The sequence below is a fragment of the Podarcis erhardii genome (genome assembly GCF_964252035.2).
Source record: "Podarcis erhardii genome assembly, chromosome: 2".
Taxonomy (NCBI): Eukaryota; Metazoa; Chordata; class Lepidosauria; order Squamata; family Lacertidae; genus Podarcis; species Podarcis erhardii.
The window spans coordinates 62,786,637-62,813,261 of NC_138498.1; the positions used below are offsets into that span (position 1 = coordinate 62,786,637).

A 26,625-nucleotide genomic window follows, 5' to 3' on the forward strand; every position below is an offset into this window, starting at 1 on the left:
CAGGAGTAAGCCCGCCCAAGTTCCTCCTTCGGCGCCAGTGCAGAGCAGCCACACCAGGGCTGTGGGCGAGGAAGCCCGCGAGAGGGACAGGAAGAAGTTGCCGAGGCCCGAGGGCTCCTGACTCGCGTCATATGACCCAGCAAAGATGGCTGAAGGAGGGCAGAGTTGCGAAGTAGTACCTGCTGCTCCCGCCGCGGGAGAGAGCGAGGGCTGCGAAGCCGCCGCCGCCGCCGCCGCCCGGACCCCCGGCAGCGCGCCTGAGCTGAGGGGCGGCGGCAAAGAGAGGCCGGCCGAGGACTCGCGGTGGCCGGCTCCCATCCTCTCGCTGGCCAAGAAAGCCTCGGAAAACTTAGCAGCCGGCTACGGGAGCGCCCTGAAGTCCGCAGCCTTGGTAGGACTCGTGCCCAAACCGCTCAGCAATGACAGCCCAGCCAACCCAAGTAGGGCCATGCTTATTGCTTGTGATATTGAATTTATTTTTTTAGGGGGGCGGCGGCGGGAGGAGTGCGAAGAAGCAGCAAGTGGTTTTATTTCCTAAACTGCCGGTGGGGGGGGGGTAGCGTTGGTCGCCCGGCGGAGGGAATACTTTCTTACAGTGTGAGCCAATATAAACATAAGGAGGGGGCTAGGCTTAAGTCAAGGCTGCCTGCATACGATGGATACCTTTATGTTTTTCCCCCTTTTATTTGTGGAGGGTGTGGGAAACAGGATAGAAAGCGTATAAAACGCACGTGGTGTGGGGAAACCTGCCGCTTTCCAGATGTTGCTAAACTACAACTCCCATCATCCCTGGCCGCTTGTGCTGATGGGAGCTGCGGTTCTCCACTCCAGAAGCAGAGTGAGAATCCCACCCCCCCTCCAGTCTGGCGTGATGTTAGAACGATGGGCCACGTTCAACAAAGATTCAGGGCAGGGAAAAGAAAGTACCTCTTCACACACCTTCTATTCTGGGATTGGCTACCGCAAGAGCTGGTGATGGTCACAGACTTAGATAGTGTTACCTTCCATCGATTTTTCTGCTACCGCCCCCCCCCCCCGCCCTGTAAAGCACTACCAACAGCTGCTAGTCATGATGGCTATTTATTGCCTCCAGTATAAGAGGCAGATAGGCTTTGTTCTTATCCAGCAGGGCTCTTTGTATGTACTTTTGTTTGATTGACCTAGAAACACTCCCCCCAAATTCCAGACTGAGGCTTTGTACTTGGTGTCACAGATACAGAAAAGCCACTCTGCACGGCAGAGAGCAGCAGATCCCTGACTGGTTTGAGGCCAGCGTTTAGAACATGGAGCCTGTTACCACTGCAAAGCACAAGGCTGTTGTGAACTAAAAGTGTGCCCCCTGCAAGAAGATGCTTGCTGCACTGAGAAGTGCAAGGAACAACGCCCAGAGGATTGCCAGGCGATGTGCCAGTGACTACTGGCTAAAGCTGTGTCAGAGCATTTGGCTTGCTGCTGACAGTGGCAGTACTCACAAAATATACAAAGGCATGAAGAAAGCCTTTGAACCAACAGTAGAAAAAACTGCACCACTAAAAACCTCGTCTGGAGAGACCATCACAGACCACAGCAAGCAGATGAAGTGATGGGCAGAGAACTATCAAGAACTGTACTCACAGGAAAACATAGTCTTCAACACAGCTGTTGATAGCGTCCAGGCTCTGTCTGTCTCAGGTATGTGGGGAAGCCCTAGGACAGGATGGAATTCCAACAGAGGTGCTGAAAGCATGCCTCAATTTGCTCATGACTCACCTCCACGGACTTCTCTTGCAGTGTTGGGGAATGGGATCTGTGCCACAAGACATGTGTGACCTTCTACAAGAACAAACGTGACTGCCATGACTGTAACAATTACAGTAGCTTGCTGAGTAGTTTCACGCATGTAGTTCTCAACAGATTACAGTCACTTGCTGACAGGGTCTATCTTGAGTCACAATGAGGCTTTAGAGCTCAGAGGTCAACAGTCAACATGATTTTCTCACTGCGCCAGAAAAATGCAGAGAGCAGGAATGCCCCATGTACATTGCTTTCATAGACCTGATGAAGGCCTTTGACCCTGTCAGCCAGAAAGGACTCTTCACACTGCTCAACAAGATAGGGTGCTCATCTAAGCTCTACAAGATTACCATGTCCTTCCATGAGAACATGTGTGGCACCGTTCAGTATGACAGTTCATCCTCAGATATCTTCCCTATTAATACTGGTGTGAAACAGGGCTGTGCTCTCACTCCAACTCTCTTTGGCATATTCTTCTCCCTGTTGGTCTCCCATGCCTTCTGTTTGACTGAAGATGGTGTGCACTTCCATTCAAGGAGTGACAGGGTGTCTGTTCAACCTGTCACGTCTCCATGCCCCCAAAAAGTGTGATGGGTTATCATCTGCTAAATTTTGTTTGCAGATGAAGCAGCCTTGACAGTCCACTGCAAGAAAACTCTACAGAGACTCATCATCCATTTTGTCCAAGCCTGCATGGAGTTAGGACTTGCCATCAGCCTTACAAAGACCGACATCTTGGGTCAAAACATCGCCAGCACTCCACACATCAGCATTGGTGACCGCACGCTTGAGGTAGTAGACAATTTTGTCTACCTGGACTCCACCATAACCAGCAACCTGACCCTTGATGCAGAGCTAGACAAGTGTATTGGTACAGCAGCTACAGCAATGGCTTGTCTCCCCAAAAGGGTATGGGAAAATGTGATGCTTAATGACCAGGCTTGAATGTTAAGCATGCTGCTTTATGGAAATGAGTGATGGCCAACTTAACACCTGCCTGGAGCAACACTTCAATGCCTTCCATATGCACTGTGTCAAGATGATTTGGGGCATCCCATAGCAGGACAGTCTCAAACAAAAATGTGCTCTTCTAAGCCCACATTCCAAGTTTTTTCACAGTTTCTCAACGAAGTCTATGCTGGCTTGGTCACATACACAGAATGAAAGATGTCAGGATCCGCAAGGATGTGCTTTACAGGAAGCTGGCTTCAGGCACTAGGCTGTTGGCAGACCAACTCTGTGTTACAAAGATGTCTGCAAGTGTGACGTGAAGGCTGGCAACATTAAACCCTGCCGTGTGGGAATCTCTTGCAGACTACCATAATGCCTGGAGACAGGCATTCAGGTCATGTATCCACAGCAGCAACCAGAGGAGAAGTGGCTGCTATGAGGAGTGCAGAGAAAAGAAATGCCATGGCACACCTGTAACAGCAAAACCAGGCACCTTCATCTCTCCCTGCTGCAATAAAACATGTCTCTCCCATATTGGTTTCTACAGTCACGGCAAGCACTGTAACTCTCCCAATGGTTTGATGGTGCATTGCCTCTCGAAGCAGACAGATGCAAACAGCATGCTCAGAGTTCATCTCCTTCACATGTTCTAGTGTTGAGGTGTGGAACTGAAAATAGATTCAAGAACTAAACTCTAGCAAACTCTTTGTTTGTTAAAATTTATACACCATTTGATTGTAGAAAATCACAAAGAGGTTTGCAAAAGGTAAAACAGTAGTAGCAGACTGCATTTTATTTATTCTGAAGTTCATTAACATTTCTTTCGTCCACCTATTTTATTGATGTATGGATGTCTGGAAAACTGAGGTAATTTTAATCTGTTTTAGTATTTTAATTTTTGCATTGCAGGGGGTTGAACTAAATGACCCTTGGGATACCTTCCAACTCTACAGTTCTATAATTCTGTGTATTTAAGAATGGTTGTTTTCTCCTGGAGTTTAGTTCAGTTGAAAAATGACTTGCACCGGTTTCCGCTTCCCTCTCCTTCCCTCTTTCCGTCCTCATTCTCCGGGGTTTAGAGGACATGAGCTGCCTCAGGTTTGTGGTTGGTGGTGGCAGGATGTTGTCTTCTTGGCAAGTGGGCCATTTCCACTTCAGTCTGTGTGAGAGCCCATGGGCATGGTATTGCAAAAACAGAAGATTTCAGCCTGCCAGCTTACATCGATGTCGGGATGTTCCATTGTCTGAAGTTCAGTTTACAAAAAGTCTCTCTTCGGAGCAGAAGGCCCTGAAGGATAAAGAGAAGGCATCCTGGACTGCCCTTTCTTCTGCTGAGAAGGTTGCATTGTACCGCATCAAGTTCAATGAGACCTTTGCTGAAGTGAAAAAGGGGTCATCTGAATGGAAGACTATTCTCGGTGGGACACTCTTCTTTATAGGCCTCACTGCTTTTGTTTTTGGGCCAATCCCTCACACTTTCACAGATGAGTGGGAGGCCATGCAGACCAAAAGAATGTTAGATATGGGAGTGAACCCAATTGATGGCTTCTCGGACAAGTGGACTACGAAAAGAATGAATGGAAAAAATAAATGCACTCCAGGGACCGCCACTCCTGTTCTGGCTTGAAATGTTGAAACCATTCCTTCATCTCCATGTGACCTCGCTGCTTCTGTGTATGGGGAAGAAAATACCCCTCTATTGAAAGAGAAACCTTTAATAAATGTTTGGTTTGCTTGAATATTAAAAAAAATTTAAAAAATTAAAAACATGACTTGCACTGATTGCCTGTATCAGGTGACAATGACTTAGATGAATATATAAAAACATAATTGTGTAGAAATAGAGCATAAAGTTGTAAGTACTAAATCTAGGCAACCAAAATGTTTTCTTCAATTATTAAAAGTCCATACATTTATAAATAAAGGCTGATGGATGTCAACTGTAGCTTACTCCAGGGGTCCTTTATCTTTTTTACCTTTACTAGTCTTATATATAATATTTGGAGTATTATCAAATTCCAGTAGGAAAAAAATCACTCTAAGGGTAAAGAAAAAGGGATTTCCTAGTGTAGAAATGTAACTCTTTAAGTTAATTGGAAGGGAACAAGATGTGAGAGAGAGCTGTTACTATCAAACCAGTTATGTAGGAAAATTAGGAGACCCAAATGTCTTGCCAAATTACTAGTTCCTTTCTGTGCATGTTTACTCAATGGCAAGCCCCATTGCGTTATTTGGGGCTTACTCCCAAACAACTGTGCACAGTATGTCCACCACTTGAGAATAAGTCCCATTGGGCTGTTTTATCATTCTTCTATTCCTGCAAAGGACTGGAAAGGTGATTAAACATTTAGTCCTGGAACTTAAAACAATTTTCCGACACTGGGATGCAGGATTTGTATGAATAGTTGTGTTAATCTGTGTTATGGCAAAAACAGAATATTGTGGTACTGAAAAAATAAAAATAATCTTGTTAGGGTTGTATCAATTGAAGTTCAACTTGGAGTAAACCCACTGAAATGAAGGGACCCAAGTTAGTCATGGCCATCATTTTTAATGGTTCTACTCTGAGTATGACTAACATTAGTTACAAACTTCAGGTTTTTTTAAGACAGTGTATTTTTTATCCATGGTGTAAAATATTTTGGAGAAATAGAAGGCAATAAGGGCATGGAGAAATTCCCTACAACTAAATATAAGTACCTAGAAATACACAGAAACCTAAAAATAGAATAGTATGCCATTCCAGTAGTCTTAAATCATCTAAGTTTTCCATAGGTATTTGGTTGACCACTATGAGAATAGGATGCTGGACTAGATAAGACTTTCGGTTTGATCCAGCAAGGCTGTTCTTTATATTCTTACAGACAAAGACTAACTGGGTTATTGTGCCACTTTAGAGGCATGTGTGTACCACCCCACCTAAGCTAACAAGCACATATTGATTACTGGAGCATTAAATCAGGGGTCAGCAACCTTTTTCAGCTGTGGGCCGATCTACCGTCCCTCAGACCATGTGGTGGGCCAGACTATATTTTGGAGGGAAAAAAATATGAATGAATTCCTATGCCCCACAAATAACCCAGAGATGCATTTTAAATAAAAGCACACATTCTACTCATGTAAAAACACCAGGCAGGCCCCACAAATAACCTAGAGATGCATTTTAAATAAAAGCACACATTCTGTTTAGGGAAAATTTTAATGTTTAATAGGTTATTGTATTTTAGTGTTTTGTTGGAAGCCGCCCAGAGTTGCTGGGGAAACCCAGCCAGATGGGCGGGGTATAAATAAATTATTATTATTATTACTCATGTAAAAACACCAGGCAGGCCCCATAAATAACCCAGAGATGCATTTTAAATAAAAGGACACATTCTATTCATGTAAAAACATGCTGATTCCCGGACCGTCCGCAGCCCGGATTGAGAAGGCGATTGAGCCGCATCCGGCCCCCAGGCCTTAGGTTGCCTACCCCTGCAATAAACCATATGATGCACTGCCAAATGGACAGGCAATGCACTTTTTGTAGCAAGTAAGAAAATAGCCTTATCAGGCTTTTGAGAAATGCAGGTGCTACAAACTTTTTATGAATTCTGATTTACGTAGGAATTCTTAAAATTTATATGATTCAGTTAAAGTACCATGACAAGAGTATTGTGGCTCAATTTTTTATGACATAAGCTTTCGTGGACTATGGTCCACTTAAGCAGATGGATTTTTGCTGCAATAAACTAACACAAAAAGGGACGCGGGTGGTGTTGTGGTCTAAACCACTGAGCCTAGGGCTTGCCAATCAGAAGGTCGGTGGTTCGAATCCCTGCGACGGGGTGAGCTCCCGTTGCTTGGTCCCTGCTCCTGCCAACCTAGCAGTTCGAAAACACGTCAAAGTGCAAGTAGATAAATAGGTACCGCTCCAGCGGGAAGGTAAATGGTGTTTCCATGTGCTACTCTGGTTTGCCAGAAGTGGCTTAGTCATGCTGGCCACATGACCCAGAAGCTGTCTGCGGACAAATGCCGGCTCCCTTGGCCTATAGAGCGAGATGAGCATGTAACCCCAGAGTCGTCCACGACTGGACCCAACGGTCAGCGGTACCTTTACCTTAAACTAACACAACTGGAATTTATGGCAATAAAAAGTGGCAGTGCAACCAAAATATTCCCTCACTGATTTCTGCACAATCACAGTTACCTGAGTGTTTCAGAATTACCATCAAGAAAATAAAAGATAAAAACCTCTCATCGTTGCTTGTACATTCACACTTTTTATAATTGATCTGTTCTGCCACTGTAAACTGCTGAAGGATAACTGCTGGCATATTATTGTATCTGTGAAATGTTTTATTGTGAGTTTCAGGCTGCTGGGCATGCTTACTTAGAAAGAAGCTCCAATGAAAGCAACTAAAGTTGTTTCTGACTAAGGTTGTTGGTCCTTTGTTCTGTATTTTATGGTTTTAGATTTTTTTGATGTTTTAATGATTTTATTATACACCACCATAATATTTTTAATGAGTTGGTGGTTTGTAAATACTCTAATAAATAAACAAGCCTGCAAATCTACCCACACTTATTTTGAAGGAAGCTACAGTGGACTCAAGAGGGAGTTGTGTATGAATACACACTTAAGATCAGACTATTCATGTTTGAGAAAGCAATATATGTATACTTTTATCAATTTCAGAAGTGTCTTAAACTTTTAACAGTTATCAATTCTATACAGTGCTATATGAACTACTACCATTAAATGTTTCAGTTTGTATACATAAATTGCCTTTATGCTTAAAGCTGCCTGTGACTCTGTTTTAAATTAAATGCAATTCAAATTATCTCAAATGCTCTAAAATAGTCTTCATTTAAGGAATTGTCTCTCAAATATAACAAAACACCCCAGCCATTGCAAGGGCCTTTACTTCTGATTAAGTCTGCAGTTTTATGCTCACATCTGAAAGAAAGCCCCCATTGAACTCAGTGGAACCTGCTTCTGGGAGACAAAAATAGATTTATAGTATCAGTCCGTTGGTGACTATCAATTCATTGGCTTGCCTGTTGCAGTTTTGCAAACCAGAACTCTTGACATTTAAAATTTTAAGCCTAAAAATAGTGAATGATCCGTTTTTACAATTCCTAAAGCTTGCAAAAACCATATTAAGTTCAGAATGCTTTGCTTCTGTCTAGCTGCACTGCAGGCAAAGTACCTAAGCACCTTAATACCATAACCGTAATGTAGTAAATTCAGTAGAAATTCTTTCAGCTTCACATGACTTGTGTTCACTTCATCCACCAGAAATTTCGCCATATACTAAAGTGTCATTAGGAACACATATCTAATACTGTACAAGGCTGCAATATAATTACGAAACATCAAATATTCTACAGTATATCCCTTATAGTCCCAGGTGCTGAAACTGAATTAAACATACAGCTTTGCTAAGTGCCTAACAGAAACGAAATGGTTCGTTTAAAAAGCATTTTCCCCATATAGTTGAAACACATGAAATTGTCTAGCAGCGTCTTGAAAAAGGTTATATTTGTCAGCCACCTAAGCTTTTTGAATGACGTTGAGGTGAGTGTGGGAAGGTGGGGAAAAATCATAATTTGCTACAGGGGAAAAATACACGCATGTGTAAAAACACAGTACAGTACTATTATCCTCGCGTTTGGTTTTCCACGACGAGAGGAGGAGGCCTTTAAGAAAGTAACAGCAACCAGACAACTAAAATGGCGCCACCCCTCCCTTGTTTACAGTGTCGTGCTGCCTCTGCCCAAAGCCTCTTTTCCCCGTTTGCCCAATGAGGGCTGCGGTAGTGGCTGGGCCTTAAAACCATTTCCTGGCCAGTCGGAACATGGGAGGGCAGGTCGGTGGCTGTGACCAATCCGAGACACCGGCTTGTGCACCGGGCGTTCCGATTGGCTTGCAAGAAGGCGATCAGCGGCTTGGGTGCCTTTAACCAATGAAGGGCCTCTCTTTGGATTTTGAGGGGGAGGGAAGTGTTGCTCTGGTAACGCCAGGTGAAGGTGAGATACCAATGGGGAATTAAGCAGGGGGAGGGGGGTTATCGAGGCCTCTGCTTAGGGGTCGTATAAGTGATGGTGGTGGGTGGGAGCCTCCCTGGGGAACCCACGTTGCGGGAAGCTTATTAGTACTGAGCAGCCAAAATGCAGGTGTTTGTGTGTGAGCCAGAAAAAGACTACAGAGGAGAGCAGAAGGCAAAACATGCTCGGAAGCGGCTATTCCTCTGCTCCCCTCCTTCCAGCGTTGATCTCGCTGCTCTGATCCTTCTCCCTGTGAAGTTAAGATGCTTTCCTTTTCACTGCAGAACGCGGGTCGTACCAAGGCAGAATCCGCGGGGGCTTCCCTTTTAGTCTGACTGGCAGGTGTTTGTTTCTCTGTGTCACCATCCTTATGAGCTCTTCGGTGTGTATTTGGGCATAACTAGGACTGTCATTCTCATACGAGACACAAAATAGAATTAAAACATTGCACCAAAAATGTTTTCGCTGCTTTCTTTTTAACAGAAATTGGGATGGGAATAAGCGGCGTGTTTTAATGCTTGTGGGTATTTTAGACCTTAAAGGTCTGTGACTGCTCCTTGGTTTGTTAAATGTCTCTATTTCTCTCTCACACACACCACCTAACTGCACCATTTCAACCCTTTCTAGAGTGCATCTGTTTCATGAACATTCACTGTCATAACAAGAGAGGTGTATATATAGTTCCTGATATATGAATGGAACAAATCTTGGATTGTTTTGGTTTTTCTATTACCTCTTTTCTCCTCCACCACCACCTCTGGCATATTTCTGTTGTGCTAAACTATGAAGCAATATGGTGTTTTATGGGGTTTGATGTTTTGAGAATAAGTCTATTAATCTTACATCAGTTTCTTTTCTGATATGTATGTATATCTACATTTGTTCAGCAGCCAAATACCACATGATGGAAGAACGTTCAAATCTCATGAACATGATGAAATTGAGTGTTAAAGTCTTAATCCAGTCAGCCCTGAGTTTGGGTCGGACCCTTGATTCAGACTTTCCCCCCTTGCAACAGTTCTTTGTTGTGATGGAACACTGTCTCAAGCATGGACTTAAAGGTGAGCTTCCTTCCAATATTGGTTTCAAATAGTATATTTTTCGTATCCTTTTATGTATGTGCCTTTGATTATAGGCTTGCAGCTTTAACCAGTTTATCTGGGACTATCCCCCACTGAATTATGAATAGGCATATATAGGATAGCATTGTAAGAGTATTTTAATTGATGTGGATCTTTGCTTTAACTGTGCACATAAGCAGGCTAACCACCAGATATTTCTAGAAGTCATTAAAAAATGTGTGGTTTATGTCACGAGAAAATGCTTAAAAGGAGTAATAGATAAAGCAAAAAGGAATTATGTGTTTGAAGTGGAATTCATAGCCTGATTAATTCATCAATTTACCTATTACTAAGGAAACAGAAGTGGCATTAAAGCAAGGTAATGCGCATCTGCTGGACCACTTATAGACCTTGTTCTAGAACTCTGTAGGATGAGAAATGGAACAAGTTTAATAGCATTGAGAGCATTGTTGTGTGTGGCACTAAAGATGACTCTGAACCCTTCCTCCTGCTACTTGTCTGCAAATGTGAATGTAGTAAATGCGTGACAGAGATGGACTGCCATTTTAAACTAAATGTTCAATCTAGCCACAGAAGTTTTACAATAAAATTGCAGAATGCAAAGTTGGGGGGTTGTTTTCCTACAAAGAACTTCATAGCACAATCATATATTACTTGAAAGTGTTATCATACTGTGTTCAGTTGGTTTTACTTCCAGTTATGTGTATGCAGAATTGTAGCCTGAATGTGAGGTGTGAAAATACCTTAATTATGCAAGCGTATCCATGTTTACTTAGAAGTAAGTTCCACTATGTTTAATGATGCTTACTCCTTCCCTTGTTAAGTGTGCTTTCTGTGTTTGACGTTTGCTTTATGTTCATTGATCTGTTGTGAACCTTTTTACTTTACACACATTAAACTGAAATAAAGCAACGTTATTTCCTTTCCATTGCCTCCCTTTTATCTAGCTAAGAAGAGTTTCATTGGGCAAAACAAATCGTTTTTTGGACCTCTAGAGATGGTGGAGAAACTTTGTCCAGAAGCATCAGATTTAGCTACAAGTGTCAGAAATCTGCCAGAGTTAAAGTGAGTTTTAAAAGATTCAGGTTGAGGTTAAGGAAACAAATTGTTATAAGGAATGAGGTTGCTAATAGTATTCATGTACCTTCATAATATTTTATGGGTTGATTTGTTAACAAGATGATGGGCTAATTTCAAGTTAAAAGATGGGGAAAGTTTCACTGAAATTATCCTTTATTGACAGGGGTTTTCAGTGCTAATGCTGTTGTTGTATACAGTGACAGTTTAGCTACATTTTCCTGTCATCTAATGCTTTTACCAATACCATTTTACATTTAAGACTGTCAAAATTATTACAGGTTTCTTTTTTCTTTCTTTATAAGAATTGTTGTGCCAATTCAGAGCAATGGGTTTTCAACAGGTGTCAGATGCCAGAGGGAAACATTAAAGTGGGTACTGGGAAAAAGTAATATTGATCTCAGTAGGACCTGCTTCAATATTAACTATTTAGACCTGCCCATATGACTTTCCCAGTAGTCAAACTTTCCCAGTTTGCAGTTCTTAGTACAGAAAGTATTGATCTGATATGTAGAGATCTTTCCTATTCTAATTAATTCAAGAGGGTTCCAGAAGCCGCTCTGTGTGAAAAAAACAAGCAGAAGGTTCATGATGTTTTGGTTATTCCTTCAGAGAAGCCGAGTACAGCTGGCTTAAACTGGTTCTCTTATCTCTTCTGGCAAGGTCATGCTGACTATAAAAATAGGCCAGAAGGAGTCTGGGTTTCACTTTTTCTCTTTCTTTTCCTACTGGTGTGGTATATGCTTAGTATTAAGGTTTAGACTTATTATAGGTTATTGTAAGTTTAAGTTAAGTCTGCTGCAACTGGATTTCTTATGGACAGTGCCAATCCTGAATGTATTGGATTTGTGACCATTATGTTCATTTGCCTTCAGTAGCAGTAAAGCTCTACTGGATGAAGTATTAATTGCCTCTGGTCTATTTTTTTTGGAATCCTGCAAAGTGTTTAAGATTTTACTCTACTAACTATACATTGGAATCTGCTATGGGTCAATAAGGGTAGAATTTCATGACAAAATTTCCTTTACTTAAATGTTCTTTCCAAATCTTCTGTAATAAGGTATTTCCAGTGCTTTTTTCTAAAAAAAAAATATTTGGGGTACTCTCATTTTCCTATTCATATTGAAATACTGCCCTTCAATGAGGCCAACCTTAGATTCACAAAATGTTTAGGGGTATGCGTACCCCCAGAAAAAAAGCACTGGGTATTACAGTACTTATATTAATTGGTAATTCACTAATTAATCAGTTAAAGGAAAGGCAATGAATCAATGTGTAGGCCTAAATGTTTTTTATCTGGCTCATATAATAAACAGTTATCTGCTGCAGGAAATATGTCCTCATGGTAAACTGCAGAAACATTTATCGGATGCATTTTTATATACCAAGTGGATAGCATGTTTGACACCTGGTGTCCTTGTGGAATTGTAGGACCCCAATTGGAAGAGGCAGAGCTTGGCTTTATCTTGCTGTGATGCAGAAGAAACTGGCAGACTACCTGAAAGTACTCCTGGACCACAAGAATCTATTGAGGTATCTTTTGAACTTTTTATTATTATTCTGGAATAACACATCTTGCCACACAGGGAAGCATCTAAAGTAAATGAGTTTGATCCAGAGAAAAGCCTATGGAAAGGGGGCTGGCAGTCCTCAGCCCACCCCAGTGTCTCCCAACCCTTGAGAGAAGATTTTCAGAGGCTGCTGTTGCACAGGGTGTGGGGTGAGGGAGAAAGCCAGGTTGCATTATCTCCCTTCTGTTACTATTACAGTGGTACCTCGGGTTAAGTACTTAATTCGTTCCAGAGGTCAGTTCTTAACCTGAAACTGTTTAGCTAATGGGGCCTCCTGCTGCTGCTGCGCCGCCGGAGCACGATTTCTGTTCTCATCCTGAAGCAAAGTTCTTAACTCGAGGTACTATTTCTGGGTTAGCGGAGTCTGTAACCTGAAGCGTCTGTAACCCCAAGGTACCACTGTATTTTTAAATCTGGATTCAGCCTAGTGCTTGTATTCTGACCATAAAGTTGATAGGAAGGACTGAGCTCAGTATGATCTTTACTGAATTGTTCTTAATTGGGTGGATAATACAGTACCCCCCACAATAGTTATTAAATTATGTTTTCTTTCCTAGTGAATTTTATGAGCCTGATGCCTTGATGATGGAAGAGGAAGGAGCTGTGATCATTGGTCTGCTTGTGGGACTGAATGTCATTGATGCAAATCTCTGCTTAAAAGGAGAAGATTTGGACACCCAGGTAACTTAGGAGTAATATTTAACATTCACAAACCACCCTGTAGACCAGGAATAACTTGTGTTTTGGTAGTTCAGGCCTATATTATCCTAGTAATCTAAATCTGTCTTGAAGCCAGGGGGGTCATATGGTGGTATTAAGTAAGCAGAAGCAATTCTGCTCATTCAAGGTTGGACACCTGATTTCTACCACTTGTCCCTACTCACTGCCGTATGGGAGAGCCTCCTACTGTGCTAAGGCCACTGTGTGTCTTTGTGTGTGAATTGAGTCCCTATGAGTAGCATTTCCAAAAGCACTTCTTGTACTATGAGCCATAGTGTATCCTTCCTTTCCATTTTGTGGGGTGACCATACCCAGCACTGGTTGGTGCACTCCATGGAGATTTGGTCAAGGATGAATGCATCCCCCAGGCTGAAAAAAGTTGGCCTCCTGTGCTTTGTTCCCTTAAAACTCATTTATTAGAATGTGAAGGAGAGGATAAGAAAAAAAGTGAAGCATAGCTAATCCTGTTGAGGCACTTAATTCAATTGTAAATAAATCTTATTTTTCTTTTCAGGTTGCAGTGATTGATTTTTCCCTGTACCTTAAAGATACACAAAACAGTGACAATAGCAAAGAGTATGTAAGGTTGAATTTATGTTCCTAATCTTTGTTTAATAGAGTTTTTAATTAAAGTAGATGAATCCATATTTAGGAATTTCTTTAGTTCTTTCTGAGAAAGAGAGGAGTGGGAGAAATGGAATATACCCAACCCCTATTTCTACACACAGGTCCTACACACCTATCTTGTTGAACTAATGGGGACTGAAGGCGCTATGCTCTGCTAACTGGGGAACCTGGACGAGCTGCATAGAAAACCTGTACATTTTATATTTGTATAACATGTATAATTCATAACAATGCATTAAAACTGCATCCATTGCAGTCCTGGGTGCTTTTCTGACTGAGCTTTTAAAACTGTGCTTTTTACCTGCTCTTAAATGTGTGGAGAATTAATTTTTAAAAACCCAGTTTCTTTGTGTCTTTACACATTGGTGTGCTATCTTTTCATGTTGATAATGGTTTTTCTCAGCATCTCTATTTTGGGTGCAACTGCAATTTGACCTTGCTGGCCAGAATGTGGGGCTGATTTTAACCCCTTGGAGTCATTTGTCCACTATCATTTTTTTAAAAATCCAGCTGCACATCTTGTTGACACCAAACTGGTCCTAATAAAGAAAGAGCATTTGCATATATAATGCATATGTAGTTTTTTGTATGATAACTTTCCTCTAATATAACATGACAAGTCTTGTGGCAAACTGACTATAGTCCACACTATAGCCTTGAAGTCCATAATGCATTTATTAGTCTTTAAGATGCCACAAAGCTCCTGTTGATTTTGCTGTAAGAGAACCTATATGGCTGCCATTCTGGAATGTCTCTAATATAAATGTTGCACTTGAGAAAATGAGTCGTTCTTTAAAAATACCATCTTTATTTCAATATCAGAGATGGAGGCATTACTGCTGTGCTTGATCAGAAACATTATGTAGAAGAACTTAACCGCCATCTAAGGTAGGCTTCCTTGGTGAAAACTTGATTTCCCCCTGTCCTCTTCCCCTCCCCCATATTTAAAATCACAGCTTTAGCTACGGCAGCAGTTTAAGGAATGCTATACTATTGAAAAAAGGGTTTCATGCTTATTCCTTCAGAGAGATCTGCCCCTTTTCTTCGTACAGTGGTACCTTGGTTTACAACCATAATTCGTTCCAGACGTCCAGTTGTAAACCGAAACAGGTTGTAACCCAAGGCACGCTTTCGCCAGTGGGGCCTCCCCAAAAAATTGGTTGTAATCCAAAAAATAAAATAAAAATGGGTTGTAATCCCAAAAATGGGACATGGACTTCCGGGTTTGACATGGTTGTAGTCCAAGACGGTTGCAAACCAAGGTACCACTGTACTATCTTGCTCTTCTGGCACCTACTTCTGCTAGCCTTGTAACTCCCCTACTTTAAACCCCCATATTTGCAATCCAATAATATTTTTCATTAATTTTCTTAAACTGTGAGCGCTAAGTGTTGCGGGGGGGACGGGGGACAACAGAATAAATCTTGGTTGCGTAGACTTCCCTTCAACACTTGGCATTTTTTTGAGTGGCAAGTATTAAGCAGGTCTTGGTAATCTTTTTGTCTCAGTTGCACTGTTGGAGATCTGCAGACCAAGATAGAATGCCTAGAGAAGACCAATTCAAAGCTCCAAGAAGAGGTTTGTGGTGCTCAAGTTTATTTCAGTCGCTACTGGTGCCTGCTCCTTTTTGAAAATTTTAAAGTGACTTCCTTCTTGAAACTGCGAATCTTATCAAATGGGTTTCCTGATCAGAGCAAAACTGATATGAATTGGGAAGCTGGAAAGGTCATGGTGAGGAGAGCCAGATAGTTCATTTCCTCTCGTGTACAACCTAAAGGTACATGGAACATAGGAAGCTGCTTCTATACCAAGTTAGACCATTGCTCCATCTAGCTTAGTGTTGCTGATGCTGACTAGTAGCAAGTCATCAGCGTTTCAGAGGGGAGAGGCAAGTGCTCTGCCATTGAGCTACAGCGCTTACACAGTGTCTGAACTAAGAAAGACTTAACCATTTTAAGACTGAGAAGTTTTCCCTCTCATGCAACCTTTCTGAAAGGAATGTTCATCAACTGAAAAACTTGCCAGTTTCTGTCTTGGAATAATAAAAGTTATGTGTATCCACCTTAGTGACTGAATTATGAAATATGAGCTTGCCTGGTCTTAATTTCAGGCTGCAGTTGAATGGGATGTTTTTAAATATTCATCCAGATGATGCATGGTGGTTTGTCTTCTCTCTTCTCACACCCACCTCTGTTTGTCAGCTGGCAGCAGCAACTGATCGGATCAGGGCACTTCAGGAAGAGCAGCAGGAGCTGAAGCAAGAAAATGAACTAATCCGTGAACGAAGCGAAAAGCATGTCGAGGTCAGATACAGTATGTAGCTGATGTGTGTGGAGGTCCACCTAGGAGGTTGTTTTCCATTTAAACATTAGCATACCTCTGTAGGTCACTTTGTGCAGAAGAGTCTCCTTTAAGTCCCTAAAATATCAGGAGCCTGCAGAAGGAATTTCAGTGTGGCTGCCTCTGTTTCGGGGAACATCTTAGTTGAAATACAACAGGCACTCTGTATTTGTAGCTTTTAGAAACAATTGAAAACATTTTTGTTGCAACAAGCTTTTCCAGGTAGATTATTTTATATATTCAGGACAATTCATAAATTAATAAAACAACAATAATACGAGACACATATCTTCCTGTAGTTAATACCGTCTGTAGATATAAAATCATTTCTAAATAAATATAATTTCTCTTGTGAGAAACTTACCTACTCTAATCTACCAACAGGTTGATTTCTCAAATAACCTTTTATTCTAGGTAACAAAACAGGACACCAAAGTTGAACTGGAAACATACAAGCAGTCAAGGCAAGGCCTGGATGAAATGTACAGTGATGTCTGGAAGCAACTGAAAGAGGAGAAAAGAATCCGAACGGTGAAACACCATAATTCATTAATGGAGCAAATCATTGTTTGTTCGGTTTCTGTAAGCACCATCATAGCAAGCTTGCTTGGATGCTGTGCCAGGGGTCCCCTGATCCCTCTTTGCGACTATGGGGGTGGGGACTACTGGGGGTGTGCAGAATAGTGTCAGCATGCTTTCAGAAGCAACCTTCAGCTTCTTTTGATTCCAGCCATTGTCACACAATCTATAAAAACACAAGTTCACAAGTTCACACAGGTCAGGTTTTACACAGCTCAACAGAAAATATTTGTTATTTATGCAGATTTGAATTTTATTTTTAAAGGAGCTGGAAAAAGAGCTGGAGCTGCAGATTGGAATGAAAACAGAAATGGAAATTGCTATGAAGCTCCTGGAGAAAGATACTCATGAAAAACAAGACACTTTAGTGGCCCTTCGCCAGCAGCTGGAGGAAGTTAAAGCTATCAATTTGCAGATGTTTAATAAATCTCAGGTAAATTTGTTAAGTAAATGGAGAAGCAACCTATTCACAAGGTATGAGCATAACACTTTAAATGTGTACAGTGCATTCTGATCATTAGCTTCGTCCTTGCAACAGCCCTGTGTTGTAGCACAGGGGTGGCCTGTGTGCAGCCCTCCATATATGTTTGGACTTTAACTCCCATCATTCCTGACTGCTGGCCATGCTGACGTGATGGAGTTATGGTCCCCAACACAGGAGGTCACCACACTGGCTACCCTTGATGTAGGATCACTATTGTGCTCAGGTTTATAAATGGGGAACTGAAAAGGAGAGTGGCCTGCCCAAGCCCACACATTCTTCCTTCCCTTATACGTTGGCTTCAGTGGAGAGATCCTGGTTTGTTTAAACTAGAGTTCCCCATTGCATCCAAAGGAACCAAAGTGAGCATGGCAGGAAGAGTGCATACAGACCTGATGCTCATTCCTAGCTTCATAAACCATGGCCCTCTGTCTCAACTGCATATGCCTTCTGGTTCAGTTATATAGCAGTTTCTTACATTAATTTTTATTGTGGGGATTTGTCACCCTTTTAGGTACAATGTCAGGATTCTGAGTAGACACAACCAACCTTGCATGAATATGCATTTTGGGTGGAATTTAACATTGCACTCTTCCAATAAGCATTTCATCTTAGTAGTTGGAACACACACACTATTTTCTCCCCCTGCACTCTGTATGGAGTGGGGATTCTCATGACACGCCTTGACTCAATTAGGGCGTGTGTTTGGAGGGATCCCATTGCCCAAGCAGAAGTCCTTGCGCAGGGCTTCCACTGACAGGGCTGGTAAGATGAATCCTGCCCTTTTCATGTACTCAATGATGTATAGTGAGCACAACATTCATTCATATTCTTAGTGGCTGGAAGAAAAAGAAAACTTCCTGCTTACGAGTAAGGGCCTCTTAACATGATACAGTTGAAAGGCAGGAGATTGCTTAGCTAAACATTCTTTAGCCATGACAGCCGGTGAAACATGGCTCTTGATTTCTCTCTAATCAGCTTAGTTTTTCAGTCACTTGTTTTGTCCAGGAGGTCTGAAGATTGCAATGTCTGTGTACATCTCTGCTTATTGTTTGGATGATAGATAGTATTAAGGGTCAGTGAGAGAATCCCATTAATCTTTTTTTCCCCCTCTGAGATGCCTTCAAAGTATGTGAGAGACTCATGTGGTTTGTATATAGACATAGGATGGGGCTTGCACAATAGTGATTTCCTTTACTATTTTGGCTTTAGCTTTTCAAATGTCTCATTCATCTTTTCTCGATCCCAAGGTTAAGCCAGTTCCTTGATTCTTGCCTCCAGGTTGCCTGTTCTAGCATTACAGTAGTGAGGCAACTTTATTCTCTGCCTTTTGAAGTGGGAAAAAAACCTATTTCAGTATGAAGAGGGAGACATGATGAAGTCTCTGACCTGTTTCATTACTAAGCTAATCATATATGGACCTGGAATGCTTTGGGTTTTGTAGTCACAGAACAATTTTGCAGTGAGCAGTTTGATTCTTTCCCTCCAGAATGCAGAAGGTTCGTTGCAGCAGAAAAGTGAAGCAATATCATCCTTTGAAGGCAAAACGGATCAAATGATGTCTTCTGTCAAGCAGATGGAGGGCAGGTAATCCCTTCCATAGGCCTGATTAGCTGTGACCTGCCTAGTTCCCCAATTTTTAATGTTTCCAAAGTCCATATTAGTTTCCTTTCATGGGCACAACATATTTCTAGGAAAGGCATGGGTCACCCACTGACCTATTTCCTGTAATCCCCTTTACCTGTCTGTGATCAGGAGTGGCATGGCCAGACTCCCAAGGGCCATGTAGAAAGCCCTGGAGGGCTTAATTTGGCCCCTGAACCTGAGGTTCCTCACCCCTGTGCTAGATGCTGAAGAAGGATAAGGCAGACATGTGAGAAAGTTCAATGTGGTGGGAAAATCGGGGAGGGAAAGCAAGAGAGCCATGCAGGGGTGGCTTGGGGTGCCCTTGGGCGGAGTGGAAAACTGATGAATTTGCAAGAAGGAAAGGCAAGTTGTACTTTTAAGAGAATTGTTCATTTATATGCTGCGTTTCTGCCAGTGCACCCTAAGGTGATTTATGCTTTTAACATACTAAAACAACAGTTTAAAAGCATAGAACAGGATTCTCTCAGGCCACTCGATGGTCCCTTCAGGAGCTGATGGCATGAGCTGCCTGGCTGCCTTTTCTACTGCCCTCCATCAGGGCACATGGGGCTTAAATAGTTGTTAGGACCGTTCACTGAAGCACCATTCACTGGTGGTCTCCTTAGGAGCTGAAGACATAAGCTTATTGGCCCAACTTCCCCAAGCTCAGGCTAGGACTGGTGAACATCTGTCTCCTTGCTAGACAGGGTAACTTAGACAGACCCTTGTGGGCCAGAGTGCTGAAGGCTGACCTACCTACCCTGCAGTAGCTACTGACATGGTATGAAATGTTTGTGCGTAATATAACCTGTTAATGAATGATAAGGGTGTGTTCAAAGGTGGTAGCTTTGGCAAGAGGGAAAGCCTGCTATAGCTCTATGTAACTTGTGTGTGTTTGTCTTTTTTCTTCTTTTTTAGATTGCAGCATGCAGAAAAGGCCAGGCAGGTTGCAGAAGAAAAAAATGTCAAACTGAAACAAGAACTGGGCGGCAAAATTGTGACCTTGAAACAGCAGCTAATCCAGCTGGATAACAAGTGGTAACCTTGTGTTATGTATTGATTATCCTTGGTTTTCCTGGAAACAGGGCGTTTAATTCACAGCTTAAATGCCTCACAAAATCAGCTAGCCACAAAGCTAACAAGATGCATCAGCGTAGAAAATTAGTTGACACTAAACTTTCTAATATGATACGGGAGCCGTGATCGTTTTGAACTGTCATTTCTTATGCATTCTTCCATATATTCCTTCAGATTGATTGTGCCTGTAGTTTCTAAAGGCAGGGCCTGGTTTAACTTGTTGCCACTCTTATTGGCTGGGACTAAAGAAATGAAGGACTGCATAGCTATTTTCATGCATGCCCCAAAGGAGCCTATGAATTTGGATTTCTTAGCAGCGCTCAGCTCAAGAAACATGGCAAATGACTTGTGAAACAGAGACGTTCCCAAATGAGGGTGTGCTGTTAAAAGAAAACATCACCCAGAAACTCACATGCCTAAAGTAGCTCTCTGGATCCCAGCCACTCAGTTGGATCCAGCGAAGAGCCAGTGGGAAGGTTGTGGGCAGAAGGAGGCTTTCCCATCTCCTTATCCCCCTGGCAGCCCCAGATAAGCTTCTGCAGGTTGGATTCCCCCTGCTATATGTGGTGGGGGAGGGGGTTGAGGGGTAGGGAGCAATTGTTTAAAAGTGGACATAGAGGCCTTCCGTGAGTTGGAATTTTGCTTGTGGAAAGTGCCTCTGCCAAATTTTGCAGGGATCACCCCCTCCCATGCCACAGCCCGCCTCATTTTCAGGGGGCCCCAATCTTCATAGACATCTCTGGGGCTGCTAGGGAGAGGTAAAAGCAGGAAAGTCAGTGTCCACCCCTTTCCACAAGCTTTTCTCTACATCCTCTTCTTTGGTGATCACTCGCCATCGAGTAAGATTGTCTTCCATGAACATGTTCTTAACAGTGTCCGTAGGTGACAGTGAAGGCCTGTTCTGGATCCGCACATCCTTCCACAGTGGGGACATAGATTTCTGGGCAGGAGTTTATCATGGTGAGGGTTTGCCAAACCTGCTTTCCTCTTAGCTCATTTCTCCCTTTTGTCCTGAGTTTGAGTGTCTTCAAAGTCCATGACACCTTTGGCAAAGGTTGTTCTCCAATTGGAGTGCTTGCAGGCCAGTGTTTCCCAATTGTCGGTGTTTATACTACATTTTTTTAGATTTACCTTGAGAGAGTCTTTAAACTTCTTTTGTTGACCACCAGCATTACACTCTCCATTTTTAAGTTCAGAATAGAGTAGTCGCTTTCAAAGACGATAATCAGGCATCCGCACAACATGACCAGTCTGACAAAGTTGATGTTGAAGAATCATTGCTTTGACACTGGTGATCTTTGCTTCTTCCAGTACACCTGTCTTCCCAAGTGATATCCACTATCTATACAGAAATTCAAAACTCCTCCCTTGTGGCCTCAGGAGCATGCTACCTCACCCCACCCCCATAATTATTTCAAGAATTCTAGCAAAGTAAATACTGCTGTTAAACAAGCTTTGTTTCTAACTTGGCATTTGTTTATTTGGTCTCTGAATTTAAAACAGTTTAACTCTTGAGAGAGAATTAAAATCCGAGAAAGAGCAGCGGCAGACTCTGCAACATCAGCTGCATCAAGAGAAGGACACTACAGCTTTGCTAAAAACAGAACTGCAGCAAGTGGAAGGGTTAAAAAACGTAAGTGAGCTGGAAACCCAAATCGTAGCCAGACCAAATGCTGTAGTCCAGAACCTCTGTAGGGCATCAACTTGAAGAATGCAGGACAGGAAACGTGGGGAAGTAACTCAGGTGCCTTTCTACTAGTATGTAACGTGGCAGATTCTCTCCTTTAAGGGTACAGGGGTTGTTGTAAGCTACTGGTTCAAGAACACTTAACCACCAGGGAAGAACTGTTCTTTCTCTGATCAGCAAATGATCAAGTGAGCATCCTCCTTAGGCTGAGTAAAGCCAGTCTTTTGGCAACATTGCCACGGCTAAGACTAAGAGCCTTTCCACACGCAGGTTTTTTTGACATATTGGAATGTTGTTCTTAATGGTTAAGGCGAAGTCAACCATTCATTGGCTTAATAGCAAGGTAATACATTTTTACAAACGGCAGGTAGTCAGTTTTTCTCTCCTTCACCCAAAAGTGATAAGGTTGAGATCTTATCAGGCAAGTTCAAAATAGCAGCAGCAGGAGGAGGAATTCCCTAATGAAAATTATATAGCCTTTTTTGTGTTTTGTTTTGTAGGAGTTGCGAAAACTGCAGGAAGAGAAGCAGCAATTGGAAAAGGTCTGCGAAGAACAGGAGCAAGCCCTTCAAGAAATGGGGCTTCACCTTAGCCAGTAAGCATGTTCCAATATTGGGCCCCTTTCTGTTCAACTCTCATTCCCAGAGAAGTTGCATTATTGAGTTAACTTGTGTAAGATAAGAATAATAGAATTGTAGAGTTGGTAGGGACGCCAAGGGTCATCTAGTCCAACCCCCTGCAATGCAGGAATCTCAACTAAAGCATGTTTTATATGGCAATTGTTTGTCACGGCTACACCAGTATTTCCTGCAGCAAATTGCAGAGGCGCAGCTGTAAGCAGGAGGATGCACACCATGTGACTCCAATTTCAAACATAATTTACAGACCTGCTGGATCAAAGGCCCATCTGGTCCAGCTTCCTGTTCTCAGTGGCCAGCCAGATGCCTATGGGAAGCCCACAAGCAGGATCTGAGTGTGAACGCTCTCTCCCTGCTTGTAGTTCCTGGCAACTGGCATTCAGAGGCATACGATCCCTTGGGTTGGAGGTAGAGCATAGCCATCATGGTCAGCAGCTTTTGATAGCTTTAGCCATGAATTTGTCTTTCGGTCATCAAAGTTGCTCCTTTGTGGGATTAAATTCCATGATTTTAGCTATGAATAAGCAGCACCTCATTTTGCCTTCCAAAATCTTATAGTATTGTTTCCTTGGATGGCCCCAGGTTCCTATTATTACGAGAGGGGGAGAAAACCTTGCTATTGCACAGCGCGAAACAATAGAGGATGCTGCTGTTAAAAGTTAGTAAGATGCTGCATAGGGAGCAAGTGATTTGGAAACATGCTACTGGGATGGAAGTTCAAGGCAACTTTTTGGTTCCTTAGATTTGGAATGTGTTTCCTTCTAGAAACATTTCACCAGTCTGAGAGCTTGCATATCAGTAAGAGGATGAGCTACAAATTGGAAGTCACTGGTTTGAAACACTCCTCTGCCATGAACTCACCAAGTTGCCTTTGACTAACCACTATTTCAACCAATCGCTAGCCCCACTCCATCTGCAGTGTGGAGATGATGATCATAATAATGGACCTTGCGGGGGTTATTGTAAGGATCACCATACAGTGTATGTGGTGTCCTCTGAATACTGTAAAGCACAATACAAATGTAAAATATTGCTATTTATTATTTTTTCTAGATCCAAGCTTAAGATGGAAGATATTAAAGAAGTGAATAAAGCATTAAAGGTATTGCAGCTTTCACAGCATTCTGGCATTCATTAGCAAGCTGGTTGGTGATGGCGGCGGCGGCTGCTGCTGCTGCTTCATTATTTGCATCTCTGCCCCTGCTAGCATGGGATACTTTGCCTCAGTTATCAGGAGTGTGGCATTTTCAAACTTGTAGTAGCAGCTTTTAAATACCTTTTTTATTTTTGTTCTCTAAACATGGCATGCTCTAGTCTGAATGGACACTACCAGTTATAGAACATATAGTCCTCTGGATGCTTATTCAGAAATAAATTCCATTATGTTCGATTGGCGCTTACACCCAGTTAAGTGTGGATAGGGTACCAGCTTAAATCTTTTTTTTCCCCTTTTGGTAGGCAGGGAGGGGAATGTTAGATATAATTGATGCTATGGCTAGCTGTGGGTTAAACCAGAGCCTAGGAATTGCTGATCAGAAGGTCGGCGGTTCGAATCCCCGTGACGGGGTGAGCTCCCGTTGCTTGGTCCCTGTTCCTGCCCACCTAGCAGTTCGAAAGCATGTCCAAGTGCAAGTAGATAAATAGGTACCACTCAGGCGGGAAGTTAAACGGCGTTTCCGTGCGCTGCTCTGGTTCGCCAGAAGCGGCTTAGTCATGCTGGCCACATGACCCAGAAGCTGTACACCGGCTCCCTCGGCCAATAAAGCGAGATGAACGCTGCAACCCCAGAGTTGGCCACGACTGGACCTAATTGTCAGGGGTCCCTTTACCTTATGGCTAGGCCAACGTTACCTAGACAACCATTCAGCCTCTTTGAAGCCTACAGTTCACTGATACCTTACATGAGAAGCTGTATATTGAAATAATTAATTTTGTTTTAGGGTCATACATGGCTAAAAGATGACGAAGCAACCCACTGTAAACAATGTGAGAAGGAATTTTCCATTTCAAGAAGAAAGGTAATATAAAGGGCTAACAAGCCTCCTGGTAAAATTCTGAATTATTCCATGTATCTGGGAGACTTGCCTGGGAGAGAGCAATTTCTAAAGCACAACCTCCCTTTATAGAACAGCAACGAGGAGCATCAGGGATGAAAGTGCAGAAAAAATAAATCTGAGCCTTGAAGCACATCTACTAATGGTTGTTTTTTACACCCTGTGGAATTTAGATTTGTAACATCCCAGTTCAGTCCCGAGACATGCATCAGCAAACAAGTACTTGGTGGATACTATTATGTTTTGGTATCAAAGACCTGATACTAAGTGAGCTTCTGGGGAAAGTATATCAAAATTGGAGTGCCACTGCTGAGGAATTATTTCCTCCGTTGAATTATCTTAATGTACAGACCTGTACAAAAGGAACAGCTCCTCCTCAAAACAATCCAGTAGTAAAATCAGCAGCAACTTGACCACTTTTGAAAACCTCCTCCTAACAAGCAAAGGGACATGGCAAGGGGATGGTATCCACAATATACAAAATACTGCTCCAAAATCCCACAATACTAAGGTCTCACAACAAATGAAACTGTTCTGTAGAAAATGTGAAAAAAGAGGCAATGTGGTACTTTTGTAAACTGAGAAATCTTTCTTAAGGAGCAGCTCCTTTGGGGCTATGTTAAGTTTGCAAATTTAGAATCATTTTACAAAGCCAGGAAACCATACTTTTACCCTAGATAACAAATACGAAATTATCTGAAATGCATTCTGATTGAGACCATAGGCTTTATATTGTTTACAACTCTCCTTTGATTTCAGCCCAAACTCATTTATTGTAGCACTTCAGGAGGGCTGACTTTATTTCCATTTATCTTAGTGAGACTTGAGTTTCCTTTGATTTGGAGCCTATATTTAAGAACTGCTTTTGCTTATAGTCCTAATACTGTGCTTTCACTACCTTTGCAGCACCACTGTCGAAACTGCGGTGACATCTTTTGCAACACTTGTTCCAGCAATGAACTTGCACTTCCATCCTATCCAAAGCCTGTACGAGTTTGTGATACTTGCCACACTTTACTGCTTCAGAGATGTTCATCTTCTTCTTAAGACATTAGCTTGTCCACAGGAAAATCATTTAAAACTGAGAATGAACCAAATGTTTAATAGGCTTTATTGGGAATCTAAATGCCACCAGTATGTATCACACAACTTTCTTATGGTACTAGTTTCCCATGATAGAATGGGACATGAGGTTTCATTTATACAAATTGGGCTTACAAAAATAATAAAAACTGATAATGCATAGAATGAAGTGCCAGAGATAACACTAAATGTGCTCAATGTGCTGCAATCTTGAGATGCGGTCATACTTCTGGTTTTGTTTTTAAGATGTAAAAAGCTATCGTTTGTATTTAACTTTGTACTTCAACATTTGTACATTTGACCTCTAAAATACATTACTTTTCTCAACACTTTAATCCCTCTACCTATTGTAACAGTTCCACTTAAAAATTCCTCTAGATTTATATGGTAAAGAAAAAATGCCAATCTTAGTCCCTATGGAATAATTTTTTAAGTAATGTATAAAGAATGTGCCTTTACTTCAAAAGTAAATAGAGTATATAGTGTTTCTAAAGCACCTACAAAATAGTGATTACGCAATAAAGACTTAAATGCAATGAAACAAGTTCATCAATATTTGCAAGTTTCTTGTAATTCAGATTTAACAGTGACTTCAACCATGTGCAAAAAATTCATATAGCAAAACTTGCTTACAAGGTGGTGATATGAACTGCAGTGGAGTCAGAAGCCAACAAACATGTCAAAGCAAAGTGAGGATCTTTTTCTTTCATTTGTGAAAGTTCAAAGAAATGTGAAACAGTGGTGTATGCAGTGATGATGTCCATTAGCAGGACTTCCACCTGTAAACATCTCTTCTGGGGGTTTTCCCAACCTCCAGAGCAGACTGGTTGGGGCTGTTATAGGGAGATGGGACCCTCCTGTTAGCACAAGATCCTCTTGTAACAGGATGACTTCATTGGAGAGAACCCTGTGTAGCCCTTAAGCCTCCTGGTTTCCATTCAGGTTTAAGTTGGTCTACACCAGTCCTTATAGGTAACAGCAGTCAGGTGACACAGGCACATGTGGGAATGAAATGCACCCCAAGTAGTTCCCTGTTCCCTAAATCTACACAAGCTAACCAGAACATCCAACTATTTTAAGTAATAGGTAAATAAATAGTGGTGGGTTATGACTGCTCTTCTTCAGCATTAGCGTTTACATTCTTTGTCAAGTTCTGTTTCAGTGGTTATTGACAACTCTTGACTTTGCAAACAGCAACTTGCTGCTGGATGAAACTACTAAACTGGTGG

At 42.0% G+C, this 26,625-nt stretch overlaps 1 protein-coding gene and 1 pseudogene across 4 annotated transcripts; both read left to right on the top strand.

The window, feature by feature from the left end:
• Positions 1-144: 144 nt before the first annotated feature.
• Positions 145-25,940, top strand: RUFY1 (RUN and FYVE domain containing 1). Of its 3 annotated transcripts, none has more exons than XM_081851429.1 (18): positions 145-440; positions 9,642-9,815; positions 10,784-10,901; positions 12,345-12,446; positions 13,042-13,165; positions 13,719-13,780; positions 14,654-14,719; positions 15,340-15,409; positions 16,033-16,134; positions 16,586-16,702; positions 17,016-17,183; positions 18,721-18,818; positions 19,776-19,895; positions 21,438-21,567; positions 22,122-22,216; positions 23,313-23,361; positions 24,200-24,277; positions 25,220-25,940. In XM_081851429.1, exons 1-18 carry the CDS (start codon positions 146-148, stop codon positions 25,358-25,360), a joined length of 2,109 nt encoding a protein of 702 aa, XP_081707555.1. In that variant the 5' UTR covers position 145; the 3' UTR covers positions 25,361-25,940. The 3 variants fall into 3 exon arrangements, with proteins under 3 accessions (XP_081707555.1, XP_081707557.1, XP_081707556.1); XM_081851431.1 differs by having other exon boundaries at positions 264-391; XM_081851430.1 differs by lacking the exon at positions 145-440 and adding an exon at positions 8,659-8,736.
• LOC309336292 lies at positions 2,014-4,463 on the top strand (annotated as a pseudogene). Its single transcript has 3 exons — positions 2,014-2,200; positions 2,396-2,644; positions 3,823-4,463. The product of its transcript is annotated as an uncharacterized misc_RNA (transcript).
• Positions 25,941-26,625: the final 685 nt, after the last annotated feature.